The following is a 17,419-nucleotide window of genomic DNA, read 5'->3' as shown; positions in this document are numbered from 1 at the left end:
AACACAGAGGTAGAAGCAAAAGTACTGCCCAAGAGTATTGCGCATCAGCAGTGGCTAAAGACAGAATCCAAAAAAAACAAATCATTTGAAATAAAAGTTTTGTTGCTGAGTGAGGTGAGTGTAAAATATATATATATATATATATATATATATATATATATATATATATATATATATATATATATATATATATATTCAGAATCACATCATTTATTAACTAAACATGATATTCTTATGGTTGATTCTGTTGCTATGGCGACACAATCAGCTGGAGGGTGTGGGTTAGGGCAACGGCTGTCAGGCCCCACACGCGGTGCTTCCCGTTGCGGAACACTGGCAGCGTGTAGCCGTACTTTTCGCCGGTGCGGAAGCACGTGTAGGCGCGGTTCACGGGATCACACAAATGTGAGAGTGACAGCGTGAAGATCTCTTCCACCTGGTGTGAACACAGATGGTATCAATACTGTTGTCAAGTTTGGATTTGATTTGGGAAAGGAAAAGGGCGTACCTCTCCTGGGTTGGGTTTGAAGGACAGCTCTTCTAAGGGGCCGAGGTTCGCCAGCACAGGAGCAATCAACATCCCTGACTGGAGTACAAGACCAGAGAAACACACACTGGTTAGTGGAACTAGAACATAGATGTTTTCGTACCGAACAGTTCTCGGGGTTCCCTGTGGGGAACTAGGAACTAGGAACTGGGGAGGTCCCCCAAGAACTAACTACCTTCAAGGGCATTTCTTTCTGGTTGCATCTGCACCGCCAGTAAGAACGCTGAAGTGACGTCAGCCAATGGTGTTTGAGTGGAGTTCAGTGTTGTATTTAGTCTATAAACTACTTCAGCTTATCAGTCCATCAAAATTTGTTCCTGTACAAATTTGAGGCGATACATATGCAATGCTTTCGCTGAATCTTCACTCAAATTAGATCTACAAAATGTCATTTAAAAGTTTGTTTTGACTTTCGTAAGGCATGGGCACGCATCAGGACACCGCACAGGGATTTTTTTGTTTCATTAAATTAATCTTCTGCCCTCACCAAGTGCAGACGTACATTGATATGCAGCGAGCTAAACACTCCCAATAAGTACCCCAAGACAGGAGCTCACTTTTGGTATCTTTAATGGAAGCGGTGTAAAATTGTGGAACAGTACAGAAATACGCAGATGCAAGACCAGTCTATGCAGATGTAAATAACCTGTTAATACGTTGTCATAGCTCCAACACTGTAACCGGGGACCGCATACACCAATAACATGAATGAACTCACAGATTGTGCTTTCTCAAGGGCAATGACGAGGCCGATTGAAAGAGATGTTAGTCCGAGTCTGAGACCTGATCAGATTGACTGCGTTTTGTCTGGCTATCTTATAGGCCTTATCCTAGCACCCTCAGCCAAGGAAGCCTTCTTCGACATCATGGACGGCAGGTTCTACGCCAACAGTTGGGCTCCATTCTGCAAGTGGCCCTCAACCGCCTTATGTCACTACGCCGGACTTTAACGAGGAACCAGAGATGAAGGACCACTTTGTGGACACACCGACACGACCGCAGCCAATGAAAGACCTTTCACATGACGCAGTGTGCCTTCCACTGACAACAGCCTATTCAACCCTCTAGGGTTGAACCTGAGAGAACTTACTACCGCTGGCGACGAATGGGACGCCATTCATCCCATCTCCAGAGCTCAGAGGAAAGAGTATCTTCTGTGGCGCCTCCACCAAGGCAATTGTAACCATCGCATACCTCAAGTTGGCTTACGCCTAAGGTCAGAGGGAACCTGACCTTACCATCCCCAGACTCGAGCTGAGTGCAGCCGTACCGGACCTTACCATCCCCAGACCTGAGCACCCAACACGACCACCTGACGAAGGCTTTGACCTTATTAACCCTGGAACCGATGCGGCGCTCCACCTAGATGTTACTGCCTGTGTCACGCGCCTTTTAGACCAAGTTGGCAGTGCGTGGTTCGAGAATTTCTCCAGCTGGAAATCTCTCTCTCAGGAGCTGTGGTTCGGCTCTCGTCCTTCACCGAGCATCTAAGAACAGCCCTGGGACGTCTGCAGCAAGCCTCTATCCAAAGAGCGGCTCTACCATCATCCCAGGGTATTTTACCCTGGAGGGTTTGAAACCTGACGGGGACAAGCACACAGTAAGCGGTGGGCAGTCATCTTCACATGCTCAAATGCTCATGTGCAGTGCACATCGAAGTGCTGGAATCAATGGACTGTTCCAGTTTCATTAATGCACACACAGTTGTCATGACAACCAAATTCGAGCTGTGCGGTCCACGTAGCATGCCAACGCACGTACGGGACAGACAGTGAAGCCGTTCCTCCCGCACACTCTGGTGAGGAGGAAAAAGGCCTCGATCTGTCCGAACTCGTCACAACCTTAGACGTGAACGTCAGATTACGACGCAACACCACACTGGTGGGTGCATGGACAGATCACCCGAACACGTCCGAGGGCGGATGCAATGTCCGCTCTCCATGGTTCGGACAGTCGGGCCCTCATTTGCACGGTGTCCAACTGTAGTCCGAGATAGACGACCCACTGGCTGGGTATGGGAGTGCTCTTCTCCCAGTTTATCGCAAACCGCAGATCCATGAGGTGAGCGAGCACGAGTCTGGGCTGTGCAACTGCTAACTCCATGGAGGGAGCTAGGATCAGGAGGTCGTTGAGATATGTCAGGATCCTGACATGATACGACGAAGCAGAAAACACCCGCAGCGCGAGCTTGTAGCCGAATGGTACAAGCTCACAGGCCACCCCCTGAAAGGCAAAATGGAGGAACCTCCTGTGTTTCGGCACTATCGGGACGTGTAAGTAGGCGTCCTTTCACTGTTTGCACGAAAATTGCCCAAGCGAAACGCCTGCAGCAACACCTTCACGGTGAGCATGCGAAGTGGTAGAGTCGCTATGTGGCGATTCAGTGTGCAAAGATCAAAGATTGAATGCACACCTCCCATACCATTTGGGACCAGGAAGTAATTTGGATAAAACCATCTATTCCGAAGTTCCGTGGGCACCACCGTCACGGCTCCCTTGCTGAGAAGAGCTGATCTCTGTGTTCAGAGCTGCAGCCTTCTCTGGTGACATCTGCACTGTCCACACCACCCCCACATAAGGGCGGTGGGATCCGGCGGAATTGTAGGGCATAACCCCCTTGCAGTGTCCCGTCCATACATCAGGACAGCACACAGAGAAGCTGCCACCTGGCATAGCGCTCGAGCAGCCATCTGGAGAACGCCCTCCAAGCCCTCCCAGAGCTCTCTCCATATGTACCGCCGGTTGAGCAGCAGCCTGTCCCACAAAGGGGGGCTTCCCCCGCGCAGCTAAGGGGGTCCCGCTTGGACACGGCCTGTACCAAGCGGTGGGGTAACGTGCGCGAACAGCCCCCAGTTCTACCGCCTTCTCGTGCGATAGAGGGCTGAAGGTCCCGCTTCGCAGCAGGCAGGGCTAGAGCTGCTCAATAAACCTCATGCCGCGCACACCCAGTGCGGGTTTGTCGCAGGGGTGGAGTGGAAGGCGATTAACCTTTATTCCCATCATTAACTAAGGCTTTGCCGCTCCTTTTATATGGGAAGGAACATGCGGCAGCTTGCTTTAATATACGCTAATAATTCAAGCGTGAAACCGAGGAGGGCTCAGAGTTCACCGTGTATGTGGAAGAGTCTGGAGCCGCTCACTCTGTTGAATGCCCAGGGTGCGGTGAACGTGAGACCACCAGAGAAATAAACAGTGGTTTATTAACACTCTCCCTCTCATTCAGAGAGGGAGGAATCATCACCGAGGTGATTTGCTGCATTTCAACCAAACTAGTTGGTGGGTGGTGGAGACCGGCGCTTCCCCCTGCCACACAGTCATTTGTACCTCCTCTTGAGGGCTCCCTGGGGCGGTGTGGACCACGTGCACACGGGTGGAGAGGCTCTCTGTGCTGCAGGCGGTGGCGGTGCTGCAAAGGGGCTCCGCGGTGCATCACTGCTGCAGGACGCAGACGGGTGGTGGACACTCCGGCGGCTGTTGTTGTGCGGGGACGAGGAGCCGAGCCCTTCCCTGCCAGCAGCAGGTGCAGGGAGAGCTGCCTCCTGTCCTCCTCCCTCCTCCTCAGACACTCGGTAGTCTCACTGAGAGTGTCACCGAACAGTCCGTTGTCTGAATTGGGTGCGTTAATCAACGCTGCCTTTTCAGACCCACGCATGGCGGGCAGGGTCAGCCAGAGATGTCTCTGGGTAACCACCGACAATGGCACAACACAGCCGGCGCACGCTGCCGGGGAGAGGTTGAGAATTGCGGCAGATGCCTTGGAAACTGCCTTCTCTGCCGGTGGTGAGGTGGGAGATGGATGCCACAAGCATCGCCATATTCGATGTAGCCACCGCAGACTGGGTTGCCAGGGCGTTGAAATGGTCCCTCGCCTACGGCAAGAGCGGTTTCTTGGAAATCCAAGATCCCACTGAGGTCGGGAGGAAATGGCGAGCCAGCATCTCCTTGAGGCGTGGAGTGTCCGTCCGCTGTGCCTAAAATCCCATCACAACCCATGTGAAGGGGTTGTATGAGGGCATGGGCCTCGGCAGGGACGGTCCAGGAGCCCTTGTAGTAGTGCTCAAGAGAGGGCATTGCAGGACACAATGCTGGGCATTGTGTTCCGCCACCTTCTCCTGACGTGCGTACGCTCCATCTACCATCAGATCTTCAGCTCACCATCTGTGACCGATGGTGGTGAAAGCATGGGGCTCTCAAGGCGTCCCACCGCAGAGGTGAGGAGACCCTGAAAATCCACCCAGAGAGAACGGACCAGCAGTTCGCCGGCGCCATGCTCCTCAAACAACATCCATGGCAGAGGTCAGAGTGATGGTCAATGCCAGGCCTTTGACATCTGTTTCCACGGACCTAGACCACCAAGAGCACCCAACCTTCTGCCCAGCGACTCCAAGGCAGAGGACTGTGAAGCACGACTCCCCAAGGTCAAGAATCCTGGTGGTTTGACATCTTATAGATGCTAGCCGGGGAGTGTTCCGCTCCCAGGCAGGAAGTGTCATTCTCACCAGTTTGTGCTGTAACATCATAGCATTGTGATGGTAGACAACGGGACACAGGCATATAAGTCATTGCCCTTGAGAAAGCACAATCTGTGAGTTCAATCATGTTATTCGTGTATGCATACAATGTAGGAGCTATGCAACATATTAACTTAATAATTAAGGTTATTTATATCTGCATAAAGACTGGTCCTTAATCTGCATATTTCTGTACTGTTCCACAGTTTTACTAGCTTCTATTAAAGATACCAAAAGTGTCTCCGGGTACTTATTTGGAGAGTGTTTAGCTCGCTTGATAGCCACGTGCGTCTGCACGTGGTGAGGGCAGAAAACTCTGCTGCCCAGGTCAGGGGAGACCAGCATGAAGAGCTGCTATGTGGTGGCCGGTCCAGAGACTGGCATGAAGAGTTGCTATGTGATGATCGCTGCCAGACTCTGTGCATTGGACAACGGGTGTGACGTGGCCAGGGGGGTCGTTGCCATAGTCAGGTGGTCCTCCGTGGTGAGGGGCACTGAAGGTTGGTGCGATGAGGCTCGCACTTTGGGGGCCTTCACACTGCCAAGCTCCAGGTGGTGGTACAGCCGGGCCCCCGTTCTTGGGGCCTCCTTACTGCTGAGCTTGGGCGGTATTGCAACCAAGCCCACGTCCTGGCGGCCTACGTACTGCCCGGCTCTAGGAGATGTCAAGCGGAGGCATTCATCCTGGGATCTTCCATGCTGCCAGGCACCAGGAGATGGCAAAAGGAGGCCTGCATCTTGAGGGCCTTTATTTATACTGCTGAGATCGGGTAGCTGGTAGGGGGTGATCGTGGTCTAATCAGCGCTGGGAGCATTGCCGCGTTGGTTCCCGAAATGAGTGTTGACATGAGTGTTGACATACTCCCTAGTGTGCTGCATCGCTCCCCACGCCGATATGAGGAGGCGTCCGAGTGTCCTGGATGATTAAGAAGATGAGGCCCCCACCTCCCTTTACTCTTTAAGGGCTCCGAGAGCTTCTACTTCTGCTATCGCAGCCTCTGCTTCTGCTTCCTTCTTAAGGGCCCTTAGGGTGGCCTCAATGCGTGCAGCATCCGCCTGTTCTGCAGCCTCAAAGCGTGCTCTCTCCGCGAACCTCTCACATCGACGCGTGCCTTCTCCGCGTCAATAAATAGAATTAGAAGAACCTTTTACTGATCACACGACACGGCACACTACAACACATGCATACACACACACATGCTTTGGATGGTGGCCGGTGAAATGTTGCTTCTGCATTTGACCCATCCTGGCTTGTCCTTCCTCCAGGAGCCTTCCTCCTTCACCCGCGGACCTGGTTCCAAATGTCCATCGGTGGTCAGACGATGATGTGTGCATGTTTTTGGTGGGGGACCTTAGTGATGTTAGATGGAGGAAACCCCATGTGAGCACGGGGAGAACATGCACTCCACAAAGGCCCCTTATTGGACAGATAATCTGCCTTTTGTAATTCCGTATCCATTTGACGCTTCGCCTCCGTACGTGCAAATGCTGCTCTTGCGCGGGCTGCTGCAATCACACTGACGTTGAACCCTCTGGACTTGATGGACCTGCTGGCTGACTTGAAGGACTTACTGGATGACTTTCCGAGCCACTTTCCGCAGTCAAGTTTTACTGCCACTGCTGTCCGGGCCTTCTGCCCTTTCCGCCAAGCCAGGTTGTCCACTTGGGCCCGGGAGTCCCGTGGAGCCTCAGAGTTCCCAGGGGCCTGGGAGTTCCCAGGGGCTTTGAAGTTCTGAGGCCAGGAGATGAGGTGAAGTCATTCTTATTACTCTTCTGCCCTCACCACGTGCAGACGTTTGTTGCTATACAGCGAGCTTAACACTCTCCTAATAAGTACCCGGAGACAGGATCTCACATTTGATATCTTTAATAGAAGCGGTGTAAAACTGTGGAACAGTACAGAAATATGCAGATTAAAGATCAGTCCCTATGCAGATGTGAATAACCTGTTAATATGTTGTCATAGCTCCTACACTGTATGTGTACACGAACAGCATGAATAAACTCAGATTGTGCTTTCTTAAGGGCAATGACGAGGCTGATCGAAAGAGATGTTAGTCTGAGACCTGATCAGATTGACTGTGTGTGTGTTTCTGTCTGGCCATCTTATATGCCTGTGTCCCGATGTCAAACTACCATCATAATGATATGATGTCACAGCACAGACTAGGAGGGCGGGACACTCCCCACCTGAGAGCGGAACAATTAACGTTGGAAATAAACTAAAATCAATTAAATAAATAAATCTCCAATAAAAAACACAATTTCTATTGTTTTTCATTTTTAGGCGCAGAGTGTATGTGGGTTGGTCGCCGCCTAGAGCGATGCGACTTGGTTGGGGCGCACTAAGGACAGCCTGCTATATCTCCTGAGGTCGAGGGTCGGTTCGAGTCCACGGCGCGGTCGGGCGCTGTTTTGCTTTTTAACGTAGGTGTTTTTTTTTTATAAATTGTGTGGAAAGACATGTTGACTTTAAATGAAGCGTCCTTTTTTTGCCTTAGGTTGTTGTCAACATTTTACGTGGAGAGTGACAGAGTGTCCCTGCTATGCACACTGCCTTAAATTGAGTAAAATAAAATGCATCTAAAATAAATAAATAAAATAATCTTTTATCGTTGCATCGTTTGGAACGGCGCGCTCCAAATGACGATGTTTCATGATGGTGCATGTGGCGGTTCTGGAGCACCGGAAGGTGGATACTTCAATTGGCAGCTCGGGCATGGCACCGAAATGAGGCACCGAAATCTGCGTTGTGATTCGGTCCAGTAGACACCGATCGTATAGGAACCAGTGCCACAGTGGTGACAGGTTTCGGAACCCACTCCCCATCTCACGCATGATCATGTTTTTATTCAGAGTGTGAACAGAGATGAGGGGCTAATCACAGATAGCTCCGTTGTCTGTGAGTGTGTGAGAGAGAGTGAGCGAACCAACGCGCTGCGTGCAGACCTACAATGGAATACGGTCTTACCCATTTTAAATAGTAAAAAAAAAAAAAAGATATCAATATGTGGTGGTCATGTTGATATTTTGGCAGGCTGCCACAAATAAATCAATGTATGGGAAACACTGTATAAAATTTATGTCTTCAACCACCATAACAAGAATAAAACTGACCACGCCTGGAAACTGTTCAAACAGCTGCCAAGTTTTAAAAATGTAGACAGTGCATTTGTGTCAATGTCTCGAGCAAACCTACCGGCCTAAATGCTGTAGCACATTGAAAGCCTCTTGGGGAAATTAAGAAATGAAATGTCTGGTTGTCAGGGGAGACCTATAATTGGAAAGACCCCCCCCCCCCCCCCCCACTCACCCCGTCTCTGAGAGGCTTCATAACGCCCCAGACGTTCTCCTGCGTCACTGTGATGCCCAGCTCCTCCCCGGCCTCTCTCAGTGCCGTGGCCACCACGCCCGTGTCCGAGGGATCACACTTCCCACCTGGAAAGCTACGCACAAGAGGAATTATTATTTTTTGACTTTGACAGCATTTGGTCGGTACAAAAATTCAACATGCGCACAAACACCAACACAAAACTGACCATTTTCTCCAAAAGAGGAGTGCTAGGTAGTGCTGGATGATATGGCAAAACATTTCGATAATTACATTTATGACAATATATAAAAACAAAAAAAAATAAAAATCACAATTTCTGTTAAATGCTTAATGTTTTTTTATAAAGACAGTTGAGAAAAAAAACCACATTAACTAGTGGAATTAAATTGTAAGATATAAACACTAGTCTTAAAACAAAAATCGACATTGTAAATAAAAACATCCCAACAAAACTCAGCAGCGTTATCACCCTCTTTAACAAAATAAATATCAATTAAAAATAGGGGCAAAGATAAAATGTTAAACATGATGTTCATATAATGAACACTGCACAGCACTCATGATTAACATTTCACTGAAATAAATTTAGATAAAATCAAAAACAAAATGAATATGGCAAGGTGGCCAAAATCAAAATAAAGAAAAAAGTTTGTGGTGTTGCCCCTTATTTACCGTCTGCTTTGGGTTGGAACTTATATATCCCAAAAAACAGCACACTATCAATGTATGTGGCCCTCTTGTCAACGATGCTTAAGATATCAGATATCATCAAAAAGATACAGTATTGCATTTCTCCTTCTCCTCCAAGTTGCTAATTTTGGATGCTGCTGCTCTATCTCCATTGCCAGTGTATTTACAAGTGCAACCTACGCAGGGGTGGGGGGCTTGGGTCTCATTCTATAATCGACAAATGTAATAGATTGAAAGGTCTAAAGTTGAAAGGTCAGCTTTACAGTAGATCGTCCAAATCGATAGGCAAATTGCAAGGAAAAGCCAAACACTTCTATAGATGAACAAATTGGTGGAATTATCAAGCTTATTTTATGTCGACATCGAGGAAAAATATATTGTGATAATTATTGCTATCGTTTTATCGCCCAGCACTGGTGGTAGTACGTGCTCGAGTCTACACTGACCTGACATCTCCTTTGTGTCGTCCCTTCAGCATGCTGGAGCGCAGGGTGAAGAGGACCGCCGGCTCCCCCTCCACGGTGCAGAGGGACACCAGGACGGACGCCCACCTCCCCTGGCTATTTCCCTTGGCCTTGCCGACCAGCCTCCCCAGCTTGTCCCCCTCGTAGAGCCTCAGGTTGGGCCCCAGGCTGCAGCGACACCTCTGCTCGTTCTCCGGAGACAGGCAGCCTCTCAGGGCGGGCGCCTCGCGGGCGGCTGCCTGATGGAGGGCTCGGGTCTGGGGCGTGGAGAGGCGGCGGGTGGGACGTCCACCAAACTGGACGAGGTGCAAAAGAGACGACCAACACGCCGAGGGCCTCCTCTGCGGTTGAAGGCATTCAGCGTTGTGTGAACAGTCATAGTAAGTGTTTGTGTGTTTGGGGGTGTGTGCTGCATTGCTTATGGAGCCGCACTGCTGAGGCTGAAATGCAAGTTTGGATTGGGTGGAGTCCTGAGGCAGCTGGGGGTCTGGGGGAAGAGTTGCTTTGGCGAGGAGGTTTGGCAGTGCAGCAGCTTGCGGGGGGTAACGCTTACAGTCCAGTGAGAGAGGTAAAAAAGAGGTCACTGTCGCTTTGAGGAACGACAGGAAGTCTTCACGACGTCCTCCGTTGCTATTGATCCCTCTCCAATTCTGGGAGAACTGGAGAGTCTTCTGGGCTCTCGTGCAGGTGTGCCCAGGCACAGCATTGGGGTGGGGGTCTCTGACCCGGAGCAGGAAGGGCCTGATAGTGCAGGACAACATCCGAGAACCCCTGAACATCCTGGAGGACGACATGCAGATGGAAGCTTATGTACCATAAATGTTTTGATTGCAGAAGAGCTAGAACGGAACAAAATTTTGAATCAAAACTTTTAGTGGTGGTGTGGGAATTATTATTTTTATAGGGCATGCATCCATTCAATCGGCCTACGGCAAGTAGCAATCCATAAAATCATATCTGGTTGATTATACTGCCCCCCCCCCCCATCATCATCTGCCTCCAATACCTTCTGTTCTGCGCATCTTTCTCCCTTACACCAACTGCCTGCATGTCCTCCCTCCCCACATCCATAACCCTGCTCTTTGGCCTTCCTCTTTTCCTCTTGCCTGGCAGCTCCATCCTCAGCATCCTTCTCCCAATGTCACTCTCATCTCTCCTACACACGTGTCCAAACCATCTCAATCTGGCCTCTCTCACTTTTCCACCAAACTGTCCAACCTGAGCTGTCCCTCCAATGTACTCATTCTTAATCCTGTCCGTCCTTGTCACTCCCAATGAAAATCTCAACATCCTCAACTCAACCCTCAACCTTCCCCTGCACGCTTGGTGGAAGCCTTCTGTCACAGATCACTCCGGACACTCTTCTCCACCCACTCCTACAGTTCTTTTAATGTGAACGTTCATCCAGACTGACAGTTCATTGACCTCCACTGGCTATGCTGCTTTTATCAAATTCACTGTGGCGGATGCCGCCACCAACAACGGACACAACATATAGAGGGGCGCGTGCACAACACGATACATTTAATGGCTATTTCTTATCAAGTGGAAGCTAAATAGATATGGTATAAATATCAAATATGGGATTTTCATGTACAAAAGAATCTTCTTCAGATGTTTATTTATCACATACATACGAGCATACACATATGCAGTGAAATGTCATATCTTACATATAAATACATACATCCTATGGATTACCACTTTAAACTCAACATCCATTTCTGTTTCCTTTGACATGTCAACAAATCATTCCAAAAAGTACTACAAACCAATCACAATAACAGCAGCAAGTACTAATTAGAATCCAATTTCATTTCTCAAACGTCCTTTATAACGCCCAGGCGCACACCAGCAGCAGACTGGGCTGCGTCCCGGTTCCAAAAGTTGCACTTTAATTAATTCCATTTCTTAAACGGTTCCGATCGCTGCTTCCTCAACGTCCAAGCCAAATCCAGCCGTTGAAGTTAAGCGAGAGGAAGAAATGTGGAAGGGAAAGACGGGGGTCGGGCGAAATGCAGCCGCCGAGGCGTGGCCGTTCAAATTCAGCCGGTGAAATAACTGTCAAATTAAGTGGAAGAAAATAAAGGTCAAAAGAATAGCGTCGGCGTGTCAACACTTGGTGTAGGCTCCAAACTTTACAAACCGTGGCTCTGCTAGCTAGCGCGGCTACCGTAACGTAGCGGGACTTACCGGCGCATTCCTCGGTCGACGCCATCTACATGAAACGAACCGGTGTCATTTCGTGAGAAAATGTTCCGCCTTCTCTTCGCCTCGGCGGTTGTTTAACGGCTTAGTGTTTGACTTTCATTTTCGTGAACTTTCTCCCGTTGACAGCGACGCTGCGGTAGTTAGCACGCCGTGCTACATAACTAGCACAGCGGCCATGCAGAACGTCACGGGGACCGCGAAAAGCAGGGACTACATGTCCGCTCCCGTCGGGTTTAAACATGTAGGCTCAGAATTTAGTTTTGGGGGTTGGGTTGGTACGTGTATTTTACACTCACCTTGAACGTTTCTGGAGCCGAACATGGGTGGGTGGGTGGGTGGGTGGCTGACTCTCCCTCCCTCCCCGGCGTGCGGCGATATCAATATGGCGTAGACGCACAGGAGCCCAGTTCCACAGGACCTCACCCCCTTGTTTATTGGTGGAGTAGTCTTTCCAGTTTTCAAACGGTCTCGACGTTTAATTGAGACGAATAACATTTCCTCTGTGGAATCTTTGGGGAAATGCCCTCCATTGTTTGTCAAGTTGAAAAACCAGTGTGTCCTCTACAGATTCCTCACGTCAATGGTGGTTTCCATAATGTAGAAGGCATCACAGTATTGGAGTTAGTGGGTGTGTTCATTTATTTGTTGTTGTTGTACTGTATGTAAGGTTGTTGTTTCTTTTTTTTGGTTGTTTTTTCACCAGGAGCTCAAACGTCATTTCCACAATCTTGAGGGTGCAACATTTTGACATAGCTGATGTGGGCCCCGTGACATCACTAAGAAACTACTGGTCCGACCTGTTTTTCCAGCTCCACCTTGAGCCCCGGCCACTCACACCTTGTTTTTAGGATGGGACGTATGTGAGGTAGTACCGGTTTTGCTCTTAATGCCGCTGACCTACTGTCTCGGGACTGACGTTCCGTGTTGATATCGTCCTCGCAACAAGGCGACCTCGCACTTTCCCTCGACCTCCAGGAGATCGAGTCGTCCTCTGAGCGTTCAGCCTCGGCAGCATGGCCTCTGCCTGGCCCGAAGAGGAGACCTTTGTCTGCTCCGTCTGCCTGGACGACATGACGGACCCGGCCACTTTGCCCTGCGGCCACTCGTACTGCCTGCGTTGTATCGAGAGCCACTGGGACCGGGGGGACACCGAGGGCCTCTACAGCTGCCCTCAGTGTCGGCGGGTCTTCAGCCCCCGGCCCTCGGTGGCGCGGAGCACGGTCCTCGCGGAGGCCATGGAGAAGCTCCGAGCCACCGGCGTCCAGCGGGACTCCTTCCCGCCCCGTTCCTCCGCCCCGCCGTCCTTCCCCATTTACCTAGATGTCCTGCCGCATAACGGGGAGACGGCGGCGGGAGGCCCTCAGCGCCTGGGGAGCCTGTACCCTCAGCTGCCTACGGTGGAGGCCAGGCTCTGCCCTCGGCACCGGCGGCCCCTGGACCTCTTCTGCCACGATGACAAGGAGTGTGTGTGTGAGGAGTGCGGTCGACACGGACACAGGGGACACCGTGTGCTCAGACCGCAGGATGAGAGGCGAGAGAGACAGGTATATAGATACTGTGCGAGATAATCCTCCCTAAATGGAACTGTAATAGTTGGGTTCGCTGCTTTAATTTTATTGAACCCGTGTGTTGGTTGAAGGGGGAATATTATATTATTGTATTGGCACTGATGTTTTAAGGCTTAACTTAAAGTGTGTGTGTGTGTGTGTGTGTGTGTGTGTGTGTGTGTGTGTGTGTGTGTGTGTGTGTGTGTGTGTGTGTGTGTGTGTGTGTGTGTGTGTGTGTGTGTGTGTGTGTGTGTGTGTGTGATCCACCAGGTTTACATCTTATTTCAAAGGGTTTTTTTTAGTTTCTGTTACAGAGGGGTACTTTGTTTTTGCTGACATTAGGTTAAATGGTTGTGTCTATAGGTGGAGTTACTTCAGATGCAGGCAGATGTACGAAAAAAAATACAGGAGACTGAGAAGGAGCTACAGGACTTCCCACGAGCTGCCAGTGATTACAAGGTACTGTAGTTGTGAATTTGATGTGTTGATGAAGAAGGAGAGACCGCTGACGCTGACTTGAGTAAAATAATAGATTTATTACAAAAGTACAGCATCAGACTGGACTTGCCTAGAATGCCCAGGAGAGAACCGAGCCGGATGGATTCTCTGTCGAATGACACTCAGACAGGTGCTTTTATGCTAAGCCAGATACAATGTTGACCATCTGATTCCCCTACATAGGTCACCGTTCACGTTTTCACCTCCCTTATCACCGGGACCCCTGACAATGGGCTCTGTCTCTCTCTTGAGACCCCTGGCATCGTCTGTTAATAATTATTATTTGAGACAATGGGCACTGTCTTGGGACGCTACTCATTCCCAGACACCTCAGTACTTTTTTTTTTTTTTTTTTTTAACCATTTCAGCACTGAAATATTAAAGCCTTTCTCAACCATCCAGACACCCTTGTTCTAAATGACTTGTTTATTAATTGTTTCTCTGTTTTTTTTTTTTCCTCTATCCTCTACTCCTCGCTGCTACACTCCTTACCTCGCCAGGCCTCGGTGCAGGCTCTGCAGAAGGAGAGCGTGGATCTTTTCTTGGAAATTGCGAAGAGCACAGAGCTCCTGGGAACCGACGTCAGGGAGCTCCTCTGTGCCCACGAGGCCTCCCTGGGCAGCCGGGCCGAGGGCCACATCCACAGGCTGGAGCAGGAAGTGGCGCAGCTTCGCTGGAAAAGTCACGAGATGGACAAGCTGGCAGAAATGCAGGACAACGTCTGTTTCTTGAAGGTACAGGAAATAATTTGTCACGCACCAATGTCGTCACAGAACTTGGTATGTTTTCTGATGACTCATGATGATGCGATTGGCTAGGAGCACGGCCAGTTGTAAAAGAGGATAACAAAACTAAAGCAAAATTGTTAAATTGTCCTGCAAGATAAGTGCTGTTAATCGTAATAATTTGTCAGCTGTATCACGTGCAGGTGCCGTCTGCCTTGCTGGACCTTTTTTATACAGCGAGTTCCAGATTTAGGTTCTACATTTAACATCCTATATTGTGGCACTAACTGCTGCAGCAGGACGTCCTTTATCCCATGAGCTATTGTTTTTTTAAATGAACAGCCAACTTTGATGAGACCTGTTTGCATACTGACCCTTTGTTTTATATTTTCTACCCCTTTAAGGGTACATGGTGACTATGCGTTAGGTGCAAGCTTCTTTAAACGACTACTACAATTTTTCCCGTTGTGTAAACCGTCCCACTGCCACTGCATTTTCATCATGTATTGCAAGAGTTTAATATGCACTTCTCACGTATAAAAGCCAGGTTATTCATCCTATTTATTAACTATTTATTTTTTCCTTAGAACTTCCTAACCATGGAGCCTTTGGGCAACCGGGAAAGAGAAGAGTCAGGCCTTGGTCAGGAAGTGCAGGTCGCGGCCGGAATCCGCTCGGCCCTGACGGAGCTTCAAGACTCGATACAGGACCTCTGCAAAGACAGCCTTGCCAAGATGTTCAGAGTGGGTCAGTACCGGACGGGAAGGGGTGAGGTCGTGACTTGCCCAGCGAGGCTGTCCTGGAACGATTGAGTTGCTCACACTTTTCCCTCCCGCCCTCAGTGAATCCTGTTCCCGTGGCACTGACGGACGGCGGCGAGGCCGCAGCTGGCCCCGTGGGAAGGGGTGACGGGGTCAATGTCACCGCGCAAAACACAGGTGAGTCGCAAATACCCAGTCGACTTGCGACCGAAGTTGATATGAAACCAAGTGCTGGCATTTTTTAATTTTTGTAATTTTTAATTTTAATTTTTCCTCTGCTTTTCAATGAAGCCTCACCCACCCCTCCACCTCCACCACTCCCAAGTCGCCCACAAGGTACAGGGATTAGGATTCATGTTAAGTGGGAAGAAGTTATGTCAAATTAATTATTTTTTTTTTAATATATATCAAAATGTTTTTTCTTACATAATCCACTCCCTCTATCTTTGTATGAAGCTTGTGCTCCAACTCCTCCACCCCTGCCCCCTCCTCGACCTCAAGGTACATACTGCTGCATTAAAAAAATTAAAAATAAAAGTGCTTTGCGGACAATAACAAGTTTATTGCCAATATATCTTCAATATATATCATGCAATTTACTGTACATTTTTTATTTTTTATTTTTTTTCACATTTCTAGCATCTCCCTTGACTGCAGCAGATGGTGTGGTATGTCAGAGTAGAGAGGAGCTGCTGACACGTGAGTCTACCACGTTCCCCAACTCCACTCAAAGCCAGGACCCTGTCTGGACGAGGGTCATTCAAGCGTTTTATCATTTGTTTTATCTTCCCCCTCATCCCCCAGACCACTTCGAGCCCACCATGGACCCCAACACCGCGTTCCGGCACATCCTGCTCACCGAGGGAGGCCGTCGGGCCACCCTGCGAGCGGAGAACCTGAACCCGGTGGACCATCCCGAGCGTTTCACCTTCTGGAGACAGGTCCTGGGCAAAGAGCCACTGGCCAAGTGCCCCTACTACTGGGAGGTGGAGTGGACGGGACAGAAGGTGGGCACTGAAGATGGGGCTAAGATGCATTGGACGCATTTGGTTTTAAAAATGTCATCATACGTGTACTACGATATGCGGTTTGTGTGACCTGAGGGAGGACTGTGTCAGCGTGTCAATCCACAGCCTTCTGACCGAGCGTCCGTGCTCCTTCTCCAATGCAGATTACCATCGGCGTAGCCTACAAAGAGATGGAACGCAAGGGTTCCGATGACCTGAGCCGCCTGGGCCACAACGCCTCGTCCTGGAGCTTGTACTGGTCGGGAACAGGGTTCTCCTACTGGCACCGGGCCCAGGAGACGCTGCTGGGCTCCCCCAAAGCCCGGCGCATCGGAGTCTACGTGGACCAGTACTCCGGATCGCTCGCCTTCTACAGGATCTCTGGCGGCCAGGCGCACCTCATCCACTGGCAGCAGACCCATTTCACTGGAGCCCTTTACCCGGGTTTCAGGTTCTGGTCAGGGGTGGGCTCCACAGTGGCAGTGTGCCAACTGGGCTGACTTTGAGACGGGCGGAGGCCCCTCAGGTCCTCGTCTATACTGATAACAAAGCCTTTGTATGTACAGTATGTCTTTGTGTCTGTTTGTTTTGTCGTAAAGGTGCGTGGATATCTGTTTATATATAGTACATTAGCCACGTTTGCTGTGTCATACTACAGGAATTTGTAATTGTATATTTAATGATAATTTGGTTATTGTATTTTTTTTCTATATTAAAGGTAAATCAAAGAAAGAAAGTACCTTGTCGGCTTTTTTAGAAATGATTATTGTTGTTGTTGCCATGTGGTTGAGTTACTTAGAGTTCCTACAATGCACTATTCTAGACTCTTTCCTTCTTTTTATTTCTCCTCCTCTCCGTCACTTACCAGTTATATTTCCAGTATTCTTGATGGACACAAACATGAGAAGAATCAGCGCAGGGATATTTCACCTCCACTATTGTTTTTTTTTTTTTTTTTTTCTTCTTCCCCCTGATCAGATAAGATCTGTTCTATAAGCTCACAATGAAGCACACACCGGGCCTGATTTGTTGTTGTGATTTGGTTTGACCGCAGGAATCTTTGTTTGTATTTTCCCCGTCCCCGTCTTTCCACATCCTATCGACTTTTTTTTCCCAGATTCAGT

The 17,419-nt window shown here is 49.3% G+C and overlaps 2 protein-coding genes across 5 annotated transcripts; one reads left to right on the top strand and one right to left on the bottom strand.

The window, feature by feature from the left end:
- Positions 1–209: 209 nt before the first annotated feature.
- Positions 210–12,066, bottom strand: nudt8 (nudix hydrolase 8). Of its 3 annotated transcripts, none has more exons than XM_080006981.1 (5): positions 12,054–12,066; positions 9,529–10,385; positions 8,372–8,504; positions 509–586; positions 210–436 (listed from the first exon to the last, which is right to left on the bottom strand). In XM_080006981.1, exons 2-5 carry the CDS (start codon positions 10,338–10,340, stop codon positions 251–253), a joined length of 1,209 nt encoding a protein of 402 aa, XP_079863107.1. In that variant the 5' UTR covers positions 10,341–10,385; positions 12,054–12,066; the 3' UTR covers positions 210–250. The 3 variants fall into 3 exon arrangements, with proteins under 3 accessions (XP_079863107.1, XP_079863108.1, XP_079863106.1); XM_080006982.1 differs by lacking the exon at positions 12,054–12,066 and adding an exon at positions 11,740–11,824 and having other exon boundaries at positions 9,529–10,326; XM_080006980.1 differs by lacking the exon at positions 12,054–12,066 and adding an exon at positions 10,553–10,604 and having other exon boundaries at positions 9,529–10,326.
- Positions 11,135–17,018, top strand: ftr86 (finTRIM family, member 86). 2 transcript variants are annotated; one of them, XM_080006978.1, is made up of 11 exons: positions 11,135–11,598; positions 12,461–13,301; positions 13,668–13,763; positions 14,303–14,536; positions 15,115–15,274; positions 15,370–15,465; positions 15,580–15,624; positions 15,745–15,789; positions 15,928–15,987; positions 16,093–16,295; positions 16,460–17,018. In XM_080006978.1, the coding sequence occupies exons 2-11, from the start codon at positions 12,771–12,773 to the stop codon at positions 16,793–16,795; spliced, it is 1,806 nt and encodes a 601-aa protein (XP_079863104.1). In that variant the 5' UTR covers positions 11,135–11,598; positions 12,461–12,770; the 3' UTR covers positions 16,796–17,018. The 2 variants fall into 2 exon arrangements, with proteins under 2 accessions (XP_079863104.1, XP_079863105.1); XM_080006979.1 differs by lacking the exon at positions 11,135–11,598 and having other exon boundaries at positions 12,183–13,301.
- Positions 17,019–17,419: the final 401 nt, after the last annotated feature.

This window comes from Zeus faber (genome assembly GCF_960531495.2).
Source record: "Zeus faber genome assembly, chromosome: 9".
NCBI classification, from domain to species: domain Eukaryota; kingdom Metazoa; phylum Chordata; class Actinopteri; order Zeiformes; family Zeidae; genus Zeus; species Zeus faber.
This window is presented reverse-complemented; position numbering and strand designations above follow the sequence as displayed.

Excerpts from the sequence above, each read along its gene's own strand:
- nudt8 (XM_080006980.1), bottom strand. The coding sequence starts at position 10,596 with ATGCAGGCAGTTGGTGTAAGGGAGAAAGATGCGCAGAACAGAAG. Across the intron at positions 587-8,371 it reads TGAAGCCTCTCAGAGACGGG|TCAGGGATGTTGATTGCTCC; the intron begins GTGAGTGGGGGG and ends CTTGTACTCCAG. Across the intron at positions 437-508 it reads TCAAACCCAACCCAGGAGAG|GTGGAAGAGATCTTCACGCT; the intron begins GTACGCCCTTTT and ends TGTTCACACCAG.
- ftr86 (XM_080006978.1), top strand. The coding sequence starts at position 12,771 with ATGGCCTCTGCCTGGCCCGAAGAGGAGACCTTTGTCTGCTCCGTCTGC. Across the intron at positions 15,625-15,744 it reads ACTCCCAAGTCGCCCACAAG|CTTGTGCTCCAACTCCTCCA; the intron begins GTACAGGGATTA and ends CTTTGTATGAAG. Across the intron at positions 15,988-16,092 it reads TAGAGAGGAGCTGCTGACAC|ACCACTTCGAGCCCACCATG; the intron begins GTGAGTCTACCA and ends CTCATCCCCCAG.